General features: G+C 37.5%; 2 protein-coding genes across 5 annotated transcripts in view; both read left to right on the top strand.

Moving 5' to 3' along the window:
* LOC133792717 (uncharacterized) overlaps window positions 1–14,282 on the top strand; it is a 30,803-nt gene extending 16,521 nt beyond the window's left edge. For all 4 annotated transcript variants that reach the window (XM_062230623.1, XM_062230624.1, XM_062230626.1 and 1 more), the window contains 11 exons: window positions 9,153–9,281; window positions 9,442–9,575; window positions 9,990–10,073; window positions 10,189–10,262; window positions 10,814–10,991; window positions 11,102–11,173; window positions 12,072–12,111; window positions 12,485–12,744; window positions 12,910–13,087; window positions 13,173–13,384; window positions 13,769–14,282. In XM_062230623.1, coding sequence (XP_062086607.1) covers window positions 9,153–9,281; window positions 9,442–9,575; window positions 9,990–10,073; window positions 10,189–10,262; window positions 10,814–10,991; window positions 11,102–11,173; window positions 12,072–12,111; window positions 12,485–12,744; window positions 12,910–13,087; window positions 13,173–13,384; window positions 13,769–14,068 — 1,661 coding nt within the window. In that variant the 3' untranslated portion in view covers window positions 14,069–14,282. The remainder of the gene's footprint in view (window positions 1–9,152; window positions 9,282–9,441; window positions 9,576–9,989; window positions 10,074–10,188; window positions 10,263–10,813; window positions 10,992–11,101; window positions 11,174–12,071; window positions 12,112–12,484; window positions 12,745–12,909; window positions 13,088–13,172; window positions 13,385–13,768) is intronic.
* A 2,694-nt stretch (window positions 14,283–16,976) lies between these two features.
* On the top strand, window positions 16,977–17,928 carry LOC133791701 (uncharacterized). Its single transcript, XM_062229620.1, has 3 exons — window positions 16,977–17,030; window positions 17,072–17,210; window positions 17,312–17,928. The coding sequence occupies exons 1-3, from the start codon at window positions 16,977–16,979 to the stop codon at window positions 17,926–17,928; spliced, it is 810 nt and encodes a 269-aa protein (XP_062085604.1).
* The last annotated feature ends 1,123 nt before the right edge of the window (window positions 17,929–19,051 follow it).

Genomic DNA, 19,051 nt, shown 5'->3' on the forward strand with positions numbered 1-19,051 from the left:
TCTGAGGTTAGATGTGAAGAAGCAAGTCGTCGTGTCATGCTCACTACTCCCGACCTGCAGCCCATTGAAAGCTCAGCTCTCGTATCAAAATCTGGCCCTCCACCACATGGCAAATCCACTCCTGACCCTCGACCTAATCGTAAGGGTGATCGGCCTTGGTGTGATCACTGCCAACTTCACAGTCATACTCGATCTACTTGTTGGGTAATCCATGGTAAACCACCCAATTGGACCCCTCGCCGCCAAAATGAAAGAAAAACTCAAACTGAGAGTACCAATGATCAGAATAGTGCTGGTACCCCTTCATTCAGTAAGGAACAACTTGCCCACCTATACACTCTTTTGAGTCAATAATCCATGAACCCCAGTTCCGGTCCTGAGACTCATAGTGTCTCTGTTGCACACTCTGGTAATTTTTCTTCCACCTCCAACACACCATGGATCATCGATTCGGGCGCCACTGATCACATGACAGGTTTACCACATTTGTTTGATACTTATTCTCCATGTTCCACTAAATCTAGTGTCACAATTGCAAACGGCACCCATTCTCCTATTGTTGGAATAGGCACTATTAAATTATCTGCTGACCTCATTCTTAAATCAGTATTTTATGTTCCTTCTTTGCAATGCAATTTAATCTCTGTCCAAAAATTAACCAGTGATAATCATTGCTTCGCTAAATTCATGTCAAATTCTTGTCAATTTCAGGATCTATCATCGGGGAGGATGATTGGCAATGCTAGGGTTCGTAACGGACTTTATTTCTTTGAAAGGCAACATCCAGTTAATGAGCTCTCTTCTCTACTACGTTTGGGTTCAAGTTCTATTTCTAATTCTTGTTCAAGTTCATCGTTTGTTTCAAACTCTGTTTCAAAAACAATTATGTTATGGCATTGTCGACTTGGGCATCCAAGTTTTTTATATTTAAAACACTTATTCCCATCTTTTTTTGTAAATAAGAATATTACTGATTTTCATTATGATATTTGTCAATTTGCCAAGCACACACGTATTTCGTTCCCTCACAAAATATATACACCTTCCACCCCATTTTCTCTAATTCATAGTGACATATGGGGACCTTCCAAGGTCAATACTTCTCATGGTAAGCGATGGTTTATCTCTTTTATTGATAATCACACACGTCTCACTTGGGTCTATCTTCTTAAAAGTAAGTATGAAACATGCCAAATTTTTCAGAACTTTCATCAAATGATCCAAACACAGTACCAAACATCTATAAGAATACTCCGTACCGACAATGGTACTGAATATTTCAATACTACTCTTGGTCCTTCTCTTCTCAAAATTGAGATTGTTCATCAAAGCTCGTGTGTTGATACTCCGCAATAGAATGGAGTTGCTGAATGCAAAAATCACCATCTCTTAGAAGTAGCTCGTGCTCTTATGTTCACTATGCATGTCCCTAAACATCTTTGGGGCGATGCTATCCTTACCGCTGCTTATCTCATTAATCGCCTCCCTAGTTGACCCCTTCAGTTCAAAACACCATATTCTGTTCTTCAATCTCTACATCCTCACATCTCTACAAATACTCTACCTGTTAAAGTATTTGGTTGCACTGCTTTTGTGAATGTTCACTCCCACCATCGGAGTAAATTTGATATTAAGACTGTGTTTTTGAGTTACTCTCCTACCCAAAAAGGTTATCGATGTTATTGTCCCATCACCAAAAAAACATTTGTAGAATTATGTAAATATTTTATATTTATTTTGTATCAATTATTTAGGGAAACAGAATAATCTTATATCCTAATATATTGTATATCCATGATTTTTAGGAGATTAGTTGACCTAGGTTAATTGTATAGCTTTGTAATCTGCCTATTAATATGTAATTCTTTGATGAATAAAATTATTCCAGCCATTATTCAAAAATCTACATGGTATCAAAGCACGTTGAAAATTCTATGCCCTAATCGTATTTTTTTTTCTTTTCTTCTCTGCCCTAAACGCACTAGGCCCTAAAATCGTACCAGCCTTTCTCATCTTTTCAACGCATCACATTCTTCATGGCTACTGGAAAAGAAAGCCTAAACTCAGATGCATCCTCCTATCCATCAACCCTCTCTAACCCACATGCATCAATAGGTTCTTCATCTCACAGTAATGATGCTGTTTCTCTGGTCACCAGCCACAAGTTCAATGGCCATAATTATCTTCAGTGGTCACAGTCAGTAATGATGTATATCGGTGGAAAGGGGAAGGAAGAATATCTCACAGGGGAGATTGAGACTCCAAAACCAGACGATCCAAAGTATAAAAATTGGAAAACAAATAACCACATGATCAAATCTTGGCTGGTTAGTTCAATGAATAATGATATAGGAGAAAATTTTCTTTTATATTCGACAGCCAAGGAACTTTGGGATGCTGCCAAAGACTCTTATTCTAGTTCTGATAATACATCAAAATTATTTGAGATTGAAGCTGCTCTTTATGATCTCCGCCAAGAAGATACTACAGTCACACAATATTTTAACACTCTTACTCGTTTTTGGCATCAATTAGATTTATTTGAAACTTATTCTTGGAAGTGTGCAGATGATACTGCTCTATACAGGAGTATTGTAGAGAAAAGGAGAACTTTCAAATTTCTTCATGGTCTCAACAAGGAACTTGATGCTGTCAGGAGTAGGATCATGAGTATCAAGCCACTTCCAACCGTCAAAGAAGCATTCTCAGAGGTTCGACATGAAGAAAGCAGAAAGAAGGTCATGATGGGCGCTTCTCCTCTTCCTTCTACTCAAGAGTCCTCTGCTCTTGCTGCAAGAGGACAGCAGAAGGGTCGACCATGGTGTGATCACTGTCGCAAACCTGGGCATTTCAGAGAAACTTGCTGGAAACTTCATGGAAAGCCTGCCGATTGGAAGCCGAAATCATGGAAAGACAAAGAGGGTCACGGGAACGTCGCTGCCACTCTAAATACTGCTGCTGTTATAGGAAATGGGGACACATCTGATTCATCACCATTCACTAAAGCGCAGCTAGAGGCACTTCAAAAACTCCTAAGTCAGTCACACATCACTGCAAAGCCTGATACTACACCTGGTACAGGACATTTGGCCATGAAAGGTAACCTTTCAGTAGCTTTTATTGTCAATAAAAGAACTACTAACCCTTGGATTTCTTGATTCGGGGGCATCAGATCATGTGACAGGAGATGCAAATATTTTTTCTGAATTTCACACAAGTCCAGAGCATCATACAGTGAAAATTGCAGATGGCACGTTCTCTAAGGTTGAGGGTTTGGGTTCAGTCAACATAAATCAGAACCTAACTCTTACTTCTGTTCTCTATGTGCCTAAACTGGATTGTAATTTACTGTCTATTAGTAAATTTACTCGTGACCTAAACTGTGTGACTAAGTTTTACTCGAATTTGTGTGTGTTTCAGGAATTGGATTCGGGGAAGATGATTGGCAGTGCTAAGATGTGTTCTGGGCTCTATATCCTACAAGATTACACTCCATCCGTTAGGATAGCTCCGAAATTCAGTTTGTTTTCTTTAAATAAACAGTCTATTTCAAATAAAGATAGTGATATTATGTTGTGGCACTATCGTCTTGGTCATCCAAATTTTCTATATTTGTCAAAAATGTTTCCATCTTTATTTACTAATAAAAATCTGAAACTTTTTTGTTGTGAAATCTGTCAATTTGCAAAACACACTCGAAATACCTATTCTAGAATACCATATAAATCTTCCAAACCTTTTTCATTGATCCATAGTGATGTGTGGGGTCCCTCACGCGTAAACAATATAACTGGACATAGATGGTTTGTATCTTTTATCGATGATCATACTAGCTTACCTTGGGTGTTTCTCATGAAATCAAAATCAGAAGTAAGTGAAATTTTTAAAACTTTTCATTCTATGATCCAAACTCAGTTTCTTACTAAAATTCAAATCCTCAAGACCGACAATGCCAAAGATTTCTTCAATTCTATCCTCGATCCTTATCTCACACAACAAGGCATTCTACACTTAAGCTCTTGTGTTGATACTCCTCAACAAAATGGGGTTGCTGAACGGAAAAATAGACATATTTTAGAAGTTGCTCGTTCTCTCATGTTTTCTACTCAGGTCCCCAAACATTTCTGGGGTGAAGCTATTCTTACAGCCACCTATCTAATCAACCGAATGCCGTCTCGAGTACTCAACTTTCAAACTCCATGTCACACGGTTTTGAGAGAATTCCCTCATACAAAATTCATTAGTCTTCTTGATCCTAAGATCTTTGGCTGCACCGCCTTCGTTCATCTTCATTCTCAAAATCGTAGTAAGCTAGACCCTAAATCTATCAAATGCATTTTTCTTGGTTATTCCTCTCATCAAAAGGGTTATAAATGTTATTCACCTATAACTCGAAAAATGTATAACACTATGGATGTCACCTTTTTTGAAAATCATGCTTACTACAAATCTGAGACTCAGGGGGAGAATGCAGGTGAATCTCATCTTTGGGACACTATTCCGAGTATTAATAATACTTCATCTCCTAGTGTTCACTATGAGGATTCTTCCGACTCTCAAGTCATAGAAAATCAAGTTTCATCTTCCTCTAAACTCATGGGTTCCCAAATCATTGAAAATTGTCCAAGTCCACCCATGGCTCTTGCACCTTGTCAAGAACCAGAAATTCGTGTCTATACGAGAAGGAAAAACTCTGGTAAAGATATAGAGCACACAACACATCTGGAGGACCACCATGCATCGGAACCGGATCCTCATTCTCCAGAAACTCATTCAGGTTTAAGTAACTCTAACCATGATAAGGTTGTGCAAATAAATGATGATTTAGATTTGCCGATTGCATTGAGGAAGGGAGTTCGCGCATGTACAGAGCATCCAATTGGTAATTTTGTATCTTACAAAGCATTATCACCATCCTATCAGGCATTTGTCTCTGTTATTGATAACATACAGATTCCTCAAACAATTCAAGAGGCTCTGACTGATTCTCGATGGAAAGAGGCTGTAGCAAATGAGATTAGTGCTTTGGTGAAAAACAATACTTGGACAATCACAAGTCTACCACCTGGGAAGAGATCCGTGGGTTGCAAGTGGGTCTTTACCGTTAAACATAAAGCAGATGGGAGCGTTGAGAGGTTTAAAGCTCGCCTTGTTGCTAAAGGCTTCACTCAGTCTTACGGAATCGATTATCAAGAAACGTTTGCGCCTGTTGCCAAGCTTAACACTGTACGTGTTCTATTATCCCTTGCTGCAAATAAAGATTGGCCCCTCCATCAACTTGATGTGAAAAATGCATTCCTAAACGGCGACCTTGAAGAAGAAGTTTATATGGACATTCCGCCAGGCTTCGAGAACTCCTCAAATCAGAACAAAGTGTGCAAACTCAAGAAATCTTTGTACGGTCTTAAACAATCTCCACGGGCATGGTTTGGTAGATTCACTAAAGCAATCATACAGAATGGGTATACTCAGTGTCAAGCAGATCACACTTTGTTTGTTAGATTCTCGCCAGATAAAAGGATAGCTATCCTAATTGTCTATGTGGATGACATAATACTTACAGGTGACTACAAGGAGTAAATGGAGAGATTGAAAGAGTTCTTATCTAAGGAATTCGAGATTAAAGATCTTGGTTATCTTAGATATTTTCTTGGCATGGAAATTGCTCGATCAAGACATGGCATATTTGTTTCTCAACGTAAGTACGTTCTAGACTTATTGAAGGAAACAGGAATGCTTGGATGCAAACCTGCCCCAACTCCAATGGATTCCAACAAGAAAATGGGTTCAGGAAAGGACATGACACCAGTAGACAGGGGGAGATATCAAAGGTTAGTTGGACGCCTGATCTACCTATCTCATACGAGACCTGACATTGGTTTTTCAGTTAGTGTTGTCAGTCAATACATGAACAATCCTACTGAAGAACACATGGAAGCTGTTACTAGAATCTTAAGATACCTCAAGATGAATCCTGGGAAAGGTCTTCTATTCAAGAAAAGTGATAGCAGAGAGATCAAAGTCTACACTGATGCAGACTGGGCAGGAGACGTAACAGATAGGAGGAGTACTTCAGGATATTGTTCTTATGTTTGGGGTAATCTAGTGACTTGGAGAAGTAAGAAACAATCAGTGGTTTCCAGAAGTTCAGCTGAAGCAGAATTTAGAGCTTTTGCTCTAGGTGTTTGTGAAGGGATTTGGCTAAAACGATTATTGAGTGAACTACGACTATTTGCAAGAGAGTCCATTAAAATGCTTTGTGATAATCAGGCTGCTATTAGTATCGCTAAAAATCCTGTTCATCATGACAGGACAAAACATATTGAGATAGATCGACACTTCATCACTGAGAAGATTGAGAGTGCCACAATTCAAACTATCTATACTCCATCAAGACTTCAAATAGCCGATGTTCTTACCAAAGCCCTTCCCAGAACTGTCTTTGATGAATTAGTGTGCAAGCTGGGAATGTTTGATATACATTACCCAACTTGAGGGGGAGTGTAGAATTATGTAAATATTTTATATTTATTTTGTATCAATTATTTAGGGAAACAGAATAATCTTATATCCTAATATATTGTATATCCCTGATTTTTAGGAGATTAGTTGACCTAGGTTAATTGTATAGCTTTGTAATCTGCCTATTAATATGTAATTCTTTGATGAATAAAATTATTTCAGCCATTATTCAAAAATCTACAACATTCATCTCATGTGACGTCACATTTTTCAAGGATACTCCTTCACTCCCACATCGCTTCAGGGGGAGTCCAACCATCACCAGCAAGAAGCTCAGTGGTCGTGGGGGTTAGAATTACCCTTAACAACTATTTTTCCATTTACCTCTTCCACTCCACTTTCTTCTGAACTAGATATCCAGACTTTCCCTCCTAAACAAGAAACTCCATCAACCTCTCCAAAAAACACTGAACCATAAGGACATCCTCAAGACCAAAACGACCAAAACGTACAAAAAGAGATTCGGGTGTATTCCAGGAGAGAAAGAAATAAACAAGTTATGAATCCTCAGCACAGTCAAACGCCAAATCCGGTGATGGAACTACTTCCCTCAAAAGATCCAGGTATTCTCCCATCTAACAAACAGTCAGATCTAGATATTCTTATTGCATTAAGGAAAGGAACCAGATCATGTACCCAACACCCCATTTCAAAGTTCATTTCTTTCTCAAAATTGTCATCTCCATTTAAAGCTTTCACCTCGAATCTATCAAATGTCGTGATTCCCAGGAATATCGAAGAAGCACTTGATTCTCCTCAGTGGAAAGCAGTAGTGCTTGAAGAAATAAGAGCACTTAAACATAATGGAACGTAGAAATTAGTGGAGTTACCACCAGACAAGAAGGTAATAGGGTGCAAATGGGTGTTCACCGTCAAATTTAATGCAAATGGATCTATTGAGAGGGACAAAGCTCGGTTAGTTGCCAAGGGGTTTACTCATACCTATGGAATTGACTACACGGAAACATTCGCTCCAGTTGTCAAACTCAACACTATCAGAGTTTTACTCTCACTAGCGGTTAACATGGATTGGGAATTACATCAGCTTGATGTAAAGAATGCGTTCTTAATGGGGAACTTGAAGAAGAAGTGTATATGAGTCAACCTCTGGGATTTGAAGAATCTCTCAAGACAACCACAGTTTGCAAACTGAACAAATCTCTCTATGGCTTGAAACAATCTCCCCGAGCATGGTTCAATCGTTTCTTGAAAGTTGTCAAAGGGCTTGGATACATACAAGGCCAGACTGATCACACTCTCTTTGTCAAACACTTAGGAAGTGGAAAAATTGCGGTGCTAATCATATATGTTGATGACATAATTATCGCTGGTAATCACATTGAGGAGATAAACTCAATCAAAGAAATGTTGGCAAAGGAGTTCGAATTCAAAGATCTCGGTGCTCTCAAATATTTTTTGGGTATGGAATTTGCTAGAAGTAAAAAAGGTATTTCCGTGTCCTAGAGAAAATACACTCTAGATCTTCTAAAGGAGACAGGAGATTTAAAGGAGACAGGAATGCTCGGAAGCAAGCCCAGCAAAACTCCAATTGAGCTCGGAGACAAAAGGTAAATGTTTGAAGGAAGTCCAGTTGACAAGGGGAAGTACCAACAGCTGGTAGGAAAACTCATCTACCTTTCACATACTTGCTTTTGCAGTGAGTCTAGTCAGTCAATACATGCATGATCCGTGTCAGGGACATCTCAATGCAGTGTATAGAATTCTGAGATATCTCAAGCAAAGTCCAGGAAATGGCCTTTTTTTCAAGAAGACAACTGAGAGAAAGGTTGAAGTGTTCACAGATGTAGACTGGGCTGGTTCAGTTGATGATAGAAAGTCTACATCTGGATATTGCACAATGGTATGGGGGAATGTAACCACATGGCGAAGTAAAAAGCAAACTGTGGTTGCAAAAAGCAGTACAGAAGCAGAGTATAGAGCCATGGCTCATGGAGTGTGTGAAGCGATATAGATCAAACATCTACTAGAAGAATTGAAGATTGAATATGAAGCCCCTATTCAGCTCTACTGTGACAACCAATCTACTATCAGCATTGCTCATAACCCTATATATCATGATAGAACCAAATACGTGGAAGTTGACCGTCACTTCATCAAAGAAAAAATTGATGGAGGAGTTATCAGCATTAGATATGTGCATACTAATCAACAGCATGCTGATATTCTCACAAAGGGACTATCTGAACAAACATTTGATTTTCTTGTAAACAAGCTTGGACTCATCAATATCTATAGTCCAGTTTGAGGGGGAGTGTTGACAGTTAGAAAAAATGGGGTATTAATATTTGATCTTTGGGATTCCTAGGAATAGGAATCGATTCCTATTTCTGTGATTATTGTAATTATTCTTGTATATCCTATATATATTTAGTCCTAGGTTGTACAAAATATATCATCAGAGAATAGAAATAAAGCAAGAAAGGTGTTTTTTTCTCACCATTTCGACAATATCTATCCATAATTACTGCAAAAGCAGGAGAAAAATCCAACTTGCTTGGAAGTATATGCATGCAACAATGTAGTTATAATTTGTAAATACTTAGAATCATACAGATATGAATTCTCATGTAACTTTCTAATCTTGTACTGCAAATTTTGGCTTGTTGCAGGTGGATTGCTCCCTAACTTTTCTGATGGTGAGCATAAGACTTCACGAGTTATTAAAGGCGCACCTCTCCAATCCCTTTTTGCTCAATTTTGTTTGCATTCTCTTTGGTTTGGCAATTGCAACATACGTGGTATGTACGGAAGATCATTTGGGAACTTCTAATTTTCTTTAATTTTCAAAAAGAAAATTTTCTAGCACATGTAGTATTCACCTTGGTTTCTTCTAGTAAGCATTAAAGCATGTGGAATTAAGAATTTCATGACAAGATGTTTATAATCTATGTGGATCAGCTATTGCTGTACTCTGGGTAGAATTTGTTCGAGAAGTTCGGTGGTGTTGGGAAGAGTTACAATCATTGCCTCGAATGCCAGTTGATGGTTCCATTGACTTGTCTACTTGTTTGATCAACCAGAAGCTACAAATGGTAATGCTATGAACTCTTCGCTGGAGTTTTAGAGAACATGTATGATTGCTCTTGGAATTAATAATATTTAGGTGTGGAAACTTTACATATTATGTATAAACTCTGAGAATTTTACTACTTTTTTTTAAAGATGTCAGGATTAATTCATACCCTATGTAGCATTATTGGATGTGAATGTCTTTTTAAAGGTAGATGCATGTTATGGGTCTAAAATTCTGATAGAGGCAATTGCTGAAACAAATTAAAGTCTGTTTTACTTTACCCCATTTGTTTTCAAGCTTAAGCAGTTGAGCAATTTGGTAAATGAGTTTTGAGTTTTTTTTCCTGTAACTTCATAATATGTTTTGCACAATATACAATAATAATAATAATAATAATAATGCAAAGTTCTCAATTTTCTGCTTTCTTATGTAGCTTGCAATATGCATTGAGAAAAAGCGTGAATTGACCGAAGACTTTCAAGATTGTATTGGAAGCAATGATCAACTTTCCCCTAAGGTCGTGGTCATTATGATGCTTTGTTTCGCTTGGATTTTTTCTTAATTACAATTTTCTTCCTATAGTCATACTTCCTCTTAACTTTGGTGGCATACTACATGAACTAAAAATGCAGGAAAAAAGTATAGCTGGGGAGGACTCATCAACTATGCATACACCCACTGAAGACTTTTATGGGAAACGTGACAGGTGAACTATGCAAGTGAGATCTCTGTGGGATTCTTCATAAATGCTAACTCATTCTCTGGAATAATATATATTTATTTGATTTGTTATTATTATTTTGTAATCAGGAAAAAAATTTCATGGTTTAGATATTGGAAGTTTGATAAGATGGTCTGGTCATGATATGTGCCATCTACATGCCAAACGATCAATTAATATGGGAGTGTACTATTTAATAACCTCTTCAATGACTAGGATATTTAATTTATTTCAATCAGGAATTTGGGTCATGACCATCATGTTTATTGGATTCCCCCTTTTGTGGTGTGACCAAAGGTGGTGTTGAAAAGTACTTGTAAACTGTTTTCCTCATTCTGGGATTTGAATGAATAGAGCTGAGGATATTTAGAAAACTTAGAATATAGTGTAAAACTTTCATGTGTGCACCTACAAGTGTGGGACAAAACAAGAAATTTTTGCTTGTAATCTTTGAAATTTGTTTATATGTTTGCGTTTTTTTTTTGTTTGTTCCATGATTTCATTTGGTCACACATAACTCCTTGTTTATTAAACAGCCGAACAACAAAAAATGATTTACAAGGTATAGGAAGAAATTTATTCGAGGAGTCTGAAAGTGTTGTGTTGTCTCCTGATCTGAAGCCAGAAGACCATTTAAGTAGGGGTTCTGCTGGTGTGGCAGGGTCCATGAAGCTTTTAAACTCATTTCAGAGCATGCATGTGCCCTATACACAGGTTTCTATAAATGTCTACCTCTGATAGTACTTTTCCAACCTTATCACATTCTATCTCTGAGCAGTTTTAAGGATATGAAAGTTGATATTTTCTGCTCTTAATCAATATAGGCGGCACCACTTATGACAGAAGACATGCATGAAGAACGACTCCAGGCTGTTGAAGCGTTTAGTGATTCAATTGTAAGCATATATAACTTATCATACATGCGATCTATCTCTCATTTATTGCTACACGGTACATGGATCATAGAAAAGATCAATATGTTGGTGTTTGACATCCTTGGCTGTTTGTTTCTAGTTTTTTTTACAAAGTTCAAGGAATTTAAGTCATCGGAAAGTTAAAGAATCTGTTCAGCAGTATGTCTGTTCAGGTGCTCAATGGGTATCTCCAAGGATGTGTAGGTTCAGGTGCTGAATAGGTATCTTGAGCAATGTTCAGAAATGTTGGAACCAGCATTATGAAGGTTCCAATCAGGTCATTATAGTTGCAAACCAGCTAGTTCGAACAGAGTGGGGCATGAAAAAACTTGGCATACTGATACTCTGAAATTTCAAAAGAATCTCTTGGTGATTTGGGGTTCATAAATGTATCTTTAAAAAAAAATATTATCAGCATTGTTGTTTGAAATGGTAATACTTGTTTAGTTTTGTGGAAGTTTAATTTAAGAATCACTACGAGTTAGCAGTTTACTGAGGAAACTCTAGTGTAATCAATGACTTGATGCCTACGCTTGTATGAATTGTCATATAAGTTAATGTGTCTATGGATGTGTACAAGTTAGCAGTCAAGTGTTATTGATGACTTGATGCCTACACTTCTAGAAATTGTGATATAAGTTGATGTACATGTGTATTGTATATGTACTGGAATCTGTCAGAGAGAAGTCTTGCCTACACTTCTAGGAATTGTGATATAAGTTAATATACATGTGTATTTGTATATTTACTGGAATCTGTCAGAGAGAAGTCTTCTATTTTTCTAGAAATATTTTGATTTCAGTGGTGTATATGTTTCTTCAACTATGGCCTATCATGTGTGTTTACTTGTTAATTTAGAAGAACCTTTTTTTTTTTGCAGGACTTTTCTGCTCAATTGGAAAAGGAGATATTATCATCAGGTGATAAGCTTTACTTTCTATTCCATCAGTGGGTGGAATTGTGTGTTGTTAAAGAGAGCGATAGCAAGTGCTTTTTTCCCCATAGTTTTGTTTTTTTGTCTTGTTATTTTATTTTGCAGCCAAGATTACTAGAATAACAGGTTTTTGCTACTTTTCCTTGTGCTCTTAAGCTCTTTTTGTAAACAGTTTATATTGCATTACAAAAATTTGTAATCTTACTAAATACTTTTTCTGCTTTATTTCTTCTTGAAACTGTGTTTTGCAGTAACATTAAAAATGTACTTCCTTTCTAAAGTAATGGTTAGAGTTCACACTTGTCTTTTTTCCTACAGACAACTTGCATAATTTGATAAGATTTTAATATTTGAATCAGATATGTCAGCATTTAAAGCAGCAAATCCAGATGCAGTTTTCGAAGATTTTGTTCGTTGGCATTCTCCTGGAGATTGGGAAAATGTAGAGGAAGGTGAGTCATCTAAAAGTTTTGCGGAAGATAATTGGCCTCCTCGAGGAAGACTTTCACAGAGAATGTCTGAGCAAGGAAATATGTGGCGAAACATATGGAATGATGCACCTGCTTTACCAGCTTCTGAACAGAAGCCACTTCTGGATCCAAATAGAGAAGGAGAAAAGGTTAAGTTTCTTTGAAACATTTAACCTTTTGTTCTTTCTCTCTTGTGAAATTACATTGTTGTCTTCTTTTGCTTATTAGCTTTGAGATCCTTTTCCTTACATTCTCTAAGGTTCAGTACTTGACATATGCAACTTTGTTCTCATTGGCGCATTAAAATTCTGCAGATACTTCATTACCTTGAAACAGTAAGGCCTCACCAGTTGCTCGAGCAAATGGTCTGTACTGCCTTCAGAGCAGCAGCAGACACATTAAACCAGACTAGTTATGGAGGTTTGAAGGAGATGGAAATTAAAATGGATCAACTTTACCTCACTCTGGCGTCAGTTTTAAAGTCTTTACAAGGTTTTGTTGTCTTTATGTGTTTGGCTTTTGCTTTGCATGTCATTGGTAATAAATGATAACGATTTGACAAATTTATTGTCTTCAGTAATTGATTTATCTCCTGGAAGCGAGACTATTGAGGACTTTAGACGACTCTCCGGTGTTTTTCAACATGTTGAGAAGTTACTCACCCTTGCAGCTTCTCTTCATCGCAAGTTCTTGCAAGCACCGCGACTTTCTGAAGCCATCTTCAGCGACTACTACAATTATTATCTTCCAAGAATGGGAACCAGCTCCAGTTCAGACAATGTTCCAAAGGTAATATTTCTTTATTCATCTATATATATTTTGCAGAAATTTAATTCTAACAGCCTTAAGCCTTATGAGCCTGATGGATGTTAATAAAGAAGCACATATAAATATGTCATGGGCGTTAAATCAAGTACAAACAACTACGCGCTGTTGGTTATGGCTACCTATTACATCAGTTTACTATGTTCCAAGGCACAAAATATCTGTTTCAACATAGAAATTTAAAAAAGAAAAAGAAAAATCACATTGTCTAATTGAGAAATTGTTCAACATTGACTTAGCTCACTTTTGGCCATCATTTGGTTAGAACTGAAGAACCATAAGAAGTACATGTTAATCTAATTATAGCTTGGACTAATATACTTAATGATTCTCTTTTCTTTGCTGAAGGAGTTTGACAAGAGGCAACAAGTAAGGGTGCGCGAACGTTCATTAGTTTCTAGTATGTTTTCGCATCCCACAGCTAACCAATCATGGAGAAAAGTTTTAAGCATGGGTAATCTTCTCAATGGTCATGAACCAATTCTCAGGGAGATAATATTTTCAATTCGTGACGGAGTGACAGGTAACCACTATGCTAGCCGCTCTCTTGGATTGCATCAACAACAAGAAATAGAAACATATCGAATGTATACATGTGGAACCTCAAATGATCTTCGAGTAGCCCTTTCTGTTACCTCATGTGATTAATTTTTTACCAAAAGAATGAACATTAGTTCTTCTTAACATCTCAGTTTTTACGCTGCTCATTTTTCTTTTTCTGATTCTTAACAAAGTTCTGTGGCAATTGGGATTGCCTTGGCTGACCCTGTACGCTCCATTAGAATGTAATTATAATATTACAATTATAGTTATCGGTTTGATTTTGTTACGTGGGAATTTCAACTTGAAAACTCTTGTTTTACCTTAAGCTCATACTTAAAATTGTAGTCATATAATATTTCGATAATCATTCTAAATAGACTGGCCAGTGGCCAATTGTTATGGTAGTTGACCGGAACGAGGTATAGAGGTAAATGAGAGGAAAAGGCTTTAAAAGAAAGATTGTTTGTTTATTTCAAAGTTGGGTATGTTTTTAATCTTTGAACTTCCCAAATGTGTGTGTATACATCATAAACGTGTAGATCTAAAAAAAATACTCAAATTAAAAAAAAAAATCACCAAAAACGGACACCCGAGTGAAAAGTTATGCACTTTCTATGAATTGCATCGAGTTTCATTGAGTTCTATCGAGATCTATTGAGGTGGCATTGATTTTCATTGAGGTTTGTTGAGGCAAATGATTTTTTTCCATCAAAATCATGATTTTCATGATTAGCCTCGATCATCTCAATATACCTCGATGGGCCCTCAAAAATCATGTGTTTTCATGAAAAAAGTAATCTGCCTCGATGAAAATCGATGTTACCTCAACAGGCCTCGATAGAACTCGATGCAATTCATAGAAAGTGCATAACTTTTCACTTGGGTGTGTTGTTTTGGGTGTTTTTTTTTAATTAGAGTATTTTTTTGAGATCTACACGTCTGTGATGTGTACACACACATTTGAGAAGTTCAAAGATTAAAAACACCACAAAGTTAAAAACAATGTCCCCATATTTTCAAAGTGGCTATTTAGGATTCCCCCCCCCCCCCCCCCCGAACTATTACATATACCAAATCGTGCTCCCTCAGTTTTTAAGCCCGGTAAAAATTCCCCCTGAACTATTGAGTGTGTTGAATTGTGAGACTTCCTTCCAGTTCCGTTCAATTTTCATAACAGAGCTGTGATCTGGCATTTTTTTCATGTGACGTGGCTTGCACTTAGACCACCTATGGCTGGTGATGTGGGAATTTTTAGGAGGGAAAATCAATTGGATCAGGTAAGTCTGGGGAGGAAAATAGGGCTGTCATTTGGGGAAATTTTTAGTGTGTTGAATTGTGAGTGTTGGGTTGACGATAATGGGGAGGAAGAAGGTTCGTGCTGGAAGAAAGAAAGGCCACCCGAAGCAGACTAGTGAGGATGCGATTCCATTTTATGGTAAGTTTTTTTTTTTCCTTCGTTTCATTTTCTCCTTTGTTTCGGCATTTTCCTTTCTCGAAAATGTTATATGAACAAGGTGATGGGCTGCTATGGTTCCAAAAATAAATGCTTATGCTTATGCTTTAGGTTATTTATACACATAGAAATAGGTGTTTTTGGTCATTTTAGTGATGTTGGGTCCGACTGTAATTTTGTCCTTTTGTAGTCAGGGTGTAGAGTATAGTGAAATTGTTTAAGACTTTTGATGGGTGATTGTGGTGGGGTATTGGTGTGTGTGTGCTTTAACTTGGTCAAGATTCCATTTATTAAATAAGTACAAAGTTTTTTTGGGACCACTAATTGCTTAGTTTTGACATATTAACATATTATATTTTGTTTTTTTATTGTGCAGAGCCAACATCTTCTGCATTCACTCTCAAGGTGCATCATAAATGAGAAATAAAGTACATGGGTAACCTTCCTAGTACTTACATTGGTGGGGTGGTTAATCATGTGTATCACTGTAGTGTCGACACTATGAGCATATTTGAATTACATGGGATAGCAAGGGATTTAGGTTACTTGGATCCTGCTTCAATTGGTTATTATCTTAAGTGGGCAAATTGTAAGACACTGGAGTGTGTAAGCAGTGACACTGTGTTACTTAAGAGAGTTAGTGCTTCTGTTAAGATTAATCAAGTGGTTGACTGCTTTTTTAGTCAAATTGAATTAAATGAAACTCAAGCTTCTGTTGTTACTGGAATTGATTTAGTGAGTGGGGTTAGTGTGGGACCTAGTTTGGGTGTTGAAAATGATGGACTCAGTTCTGGTTTGGGTGAGGAAAACTTGACCCAAAATGTAGAACATGACATTAGTTTGAATAGGTCTGATCTGGGAAGTGCTGGGGTTAATGTTGGGCCTGCTTTAGGTAATCAAAATGATGATGTTGGGCCTCTTTTTGGAAGGCCAGATTTGGTTAATGAAACAACTCAGTTTGGGCCTGGTTTGGTAAAGGAGAAATTAAGAGAAAGTGCTCAAGATGATGTTGGGCCTCTTTTTGGTAGGCCTGATTTGGTAGAGGAAAACTTGACAAGAAATGCAGCTGATTTGGTAGGGGAACACTTGATAGAAAATGCTTCTCATTTGGTTGATGACACAACTCAGTTTGGTGATGAGGGTGCAGTTCGAAATGAATCTAAAGCTGGGGATGACAGTACTGAAGAAAGTGATGTTGAAACTGATGATTATGAAGGAGACCCGGAGTATGCACAGGATGATGATGGAATGGATGTCGACCAAATGGCCGAACAACATTTGCTAAGGAAGGGAAAAAGGCCTATAGAAATTGATGTAGGAGATGGGGGTATGGTGGAATTTGACAATGAAATGGGTGCACGTGATAGCTCAACTGAGGATGAGAGTGATGGGAATGATGGTAGTGAGTTCCACAAAGGAAAGAAAAGATTTTAAAAAGTGAAACTACTTGATTTTCCTGAGTTTGTAGCAGCAACTGACATGGCCAAACCAACCTTTAAATTGGGATTATCATTTCCATCAGGAAAAGTGTTTAAGCAATAAGGGAGTATGCAATACAAAATGGAAATGATATATGGTTTAAGAAGAATGATCCACATAGAGTCAGGGCACAATGTAAGGGTGTTAACTGCCCTTGGGTGTGTTTTGCATCTAAGGTTGATGACACTCCCACTTTTGTCATCAAAACATATGAAGCTGAACACAAGTGCTCTAGGACAAATAATAACCGGTTTGCAACTTCCCAATGGTTGAGTGACAAATACTTGGAAGAGTTCAAGATTAATGAAAAGATAGGTGTTTCCACATTTATGCACAAGGTTAGTAAGGACCATGTGCTTGAAATATCAAGGGATAAAACTATAGAGCTCGACTGATTGCAACAAAAAACATTGAAGGGAGCTATGAGGAACAATATGCTGCTCTTTGGGACTATGCAGAGGAAATTAAGTCAACTAATAGGGGTTCAACAGTTGAGTTTCTGACAGAAATGGCAGAAAATGGGGTGCCACGGTTTAAGAGGATGTACATATGCTATTCTGGGTTGAGAGATGGTTTCAATGTAGGATGCAGACCTGTCATTGGTTTAGATGGGTGTCATATTAAAGGTGTACATCCAGGACAGCTACTAACAGCAGTTGGTGTAGATAGAAACAACCAAATGTTTCCTGTTGCCTTTGCTGTGGTAGAAATAGAAAATAAAGACTCTTGGAGTTGGTTTGTGAACCTGCTGAGGATAGACTTGAAAATTGACAACTCTAACCACTGGACCTTTATCACAGACAAACAAAAAGGATTGGAACAAGCTTTGAAGGGGATGTGGGAAGAAGGGATACCTGAAGCTGAGCATAGACATTGTGCTAGGCATTTGGAGAAAAAATTCATCAAGGTGTTCAAGGATAAATCATTAAAAGACCTGTTATGGAAGGCTGCTAGAGAAGTAACTATTCAAATATTTGAAGCTGTTATGGAAGAGATTAGAAAGATCAATAATGAAGCCTATGAGTGGTTGTAACGACCCAAATTCGCCAATAAGGCTTAAGGGCCTTGATTAGTGTGCCTGGAGGGCATAACGGGACTTATGTGTGACTTTAATGAGTAAGATGCATGATTACAATTTAAAGCATGATATTTGACTATTTGAATATTTGAGATGCATGACTATGTGTATTAGTATGCATGTAAGCCCTGATTAGGTTAGAAGGGCATAATCGTAATTTTGGCCATTTTGGGCATAACTGTATTGATATATGTGATAATTGTTGAGACCACATTATTATGTAGATATATTCATGATCTGTGACTCGAGACGATCCTAGTGAGCAAAATAGCGAAAAAGTCAAGGCGGGGATTTATTCCCGGCTCAGGGTGAGCCTAGGGGTATAAATGGGAATTTAGTGAGTATATTGGAGTCTATCTTGACATTGAGGAATATTATTGGTGATTAATTAGGTATCGGGAGTTAAGCGAGAAATATTAGAGACACTCGAGGAGTTAGCGAGAATTGGGTAAAATGACTAGAATGCCCTTAAGTGGATTAAAGGGTTAGAAATAAAAGGGAGGGCATTAAGGTCATTTGGCTTTCTAAAGATGGGAATTACTGAGGCTTTATGTTAGTGGAAATTGTAGAAAAATATAGAAGTCTGAGGAAAGAAAGAAAAGAAGGAAAAGGAAGGAAAAGAAAGGGAGAAAACAGAGAGAGTTTTCTAAGGTCGGTTTATGCTTCCTTCATCAGTTTCTTGAGGATTTTTGGAGCAAAGCTCAGAGGAGAGCTGGGTTAGGCTGAGCATCAAAGATCCTAAGCTAGGTTTGAGGAATTGGCAGAGGTTTAGCAAGAACTCACCAACACTTGAGGTAAAATTCTGTAAGTCTCTTCAGTTCTGGTTTTGGTTCTTAGCTAAGTTATCTAAGCTATGTTGATGGGGAATTTTAGGAAAGTTGGAGCCAAGGGTTGAGGAAGAGCAAGCCAAGGAGGTCTAGAGGCAACTTGAGGTCGAAATTCCACCAAAGGTATAAATTCTAAGCTTCTAACTTTGATGTTTAACTGGTTTCTGCTGAGTTTTAATGTCTAGAAGTGGCTATGGTGAATTTTGAGATTAGGGATGCATGTGTTTGAGTTCTAGGTATTTGGGGTGCTT

The sequence above is a fragment of the Humulus lupulus genome, chromosome 7 (genome assembly GCF_963169125.1).
Source record: "Humulus lupulus chromosome 7, drHumLupu1.1, whole genome shotgun sequence".
Taxonomy (NCBI): domain Eukaryota; kingdom Viridiplantae; phylum Streptophyta; class Magnoliopsida; order Rosales; family Cannabaceae; genus Humulus; species Humulus lupulus.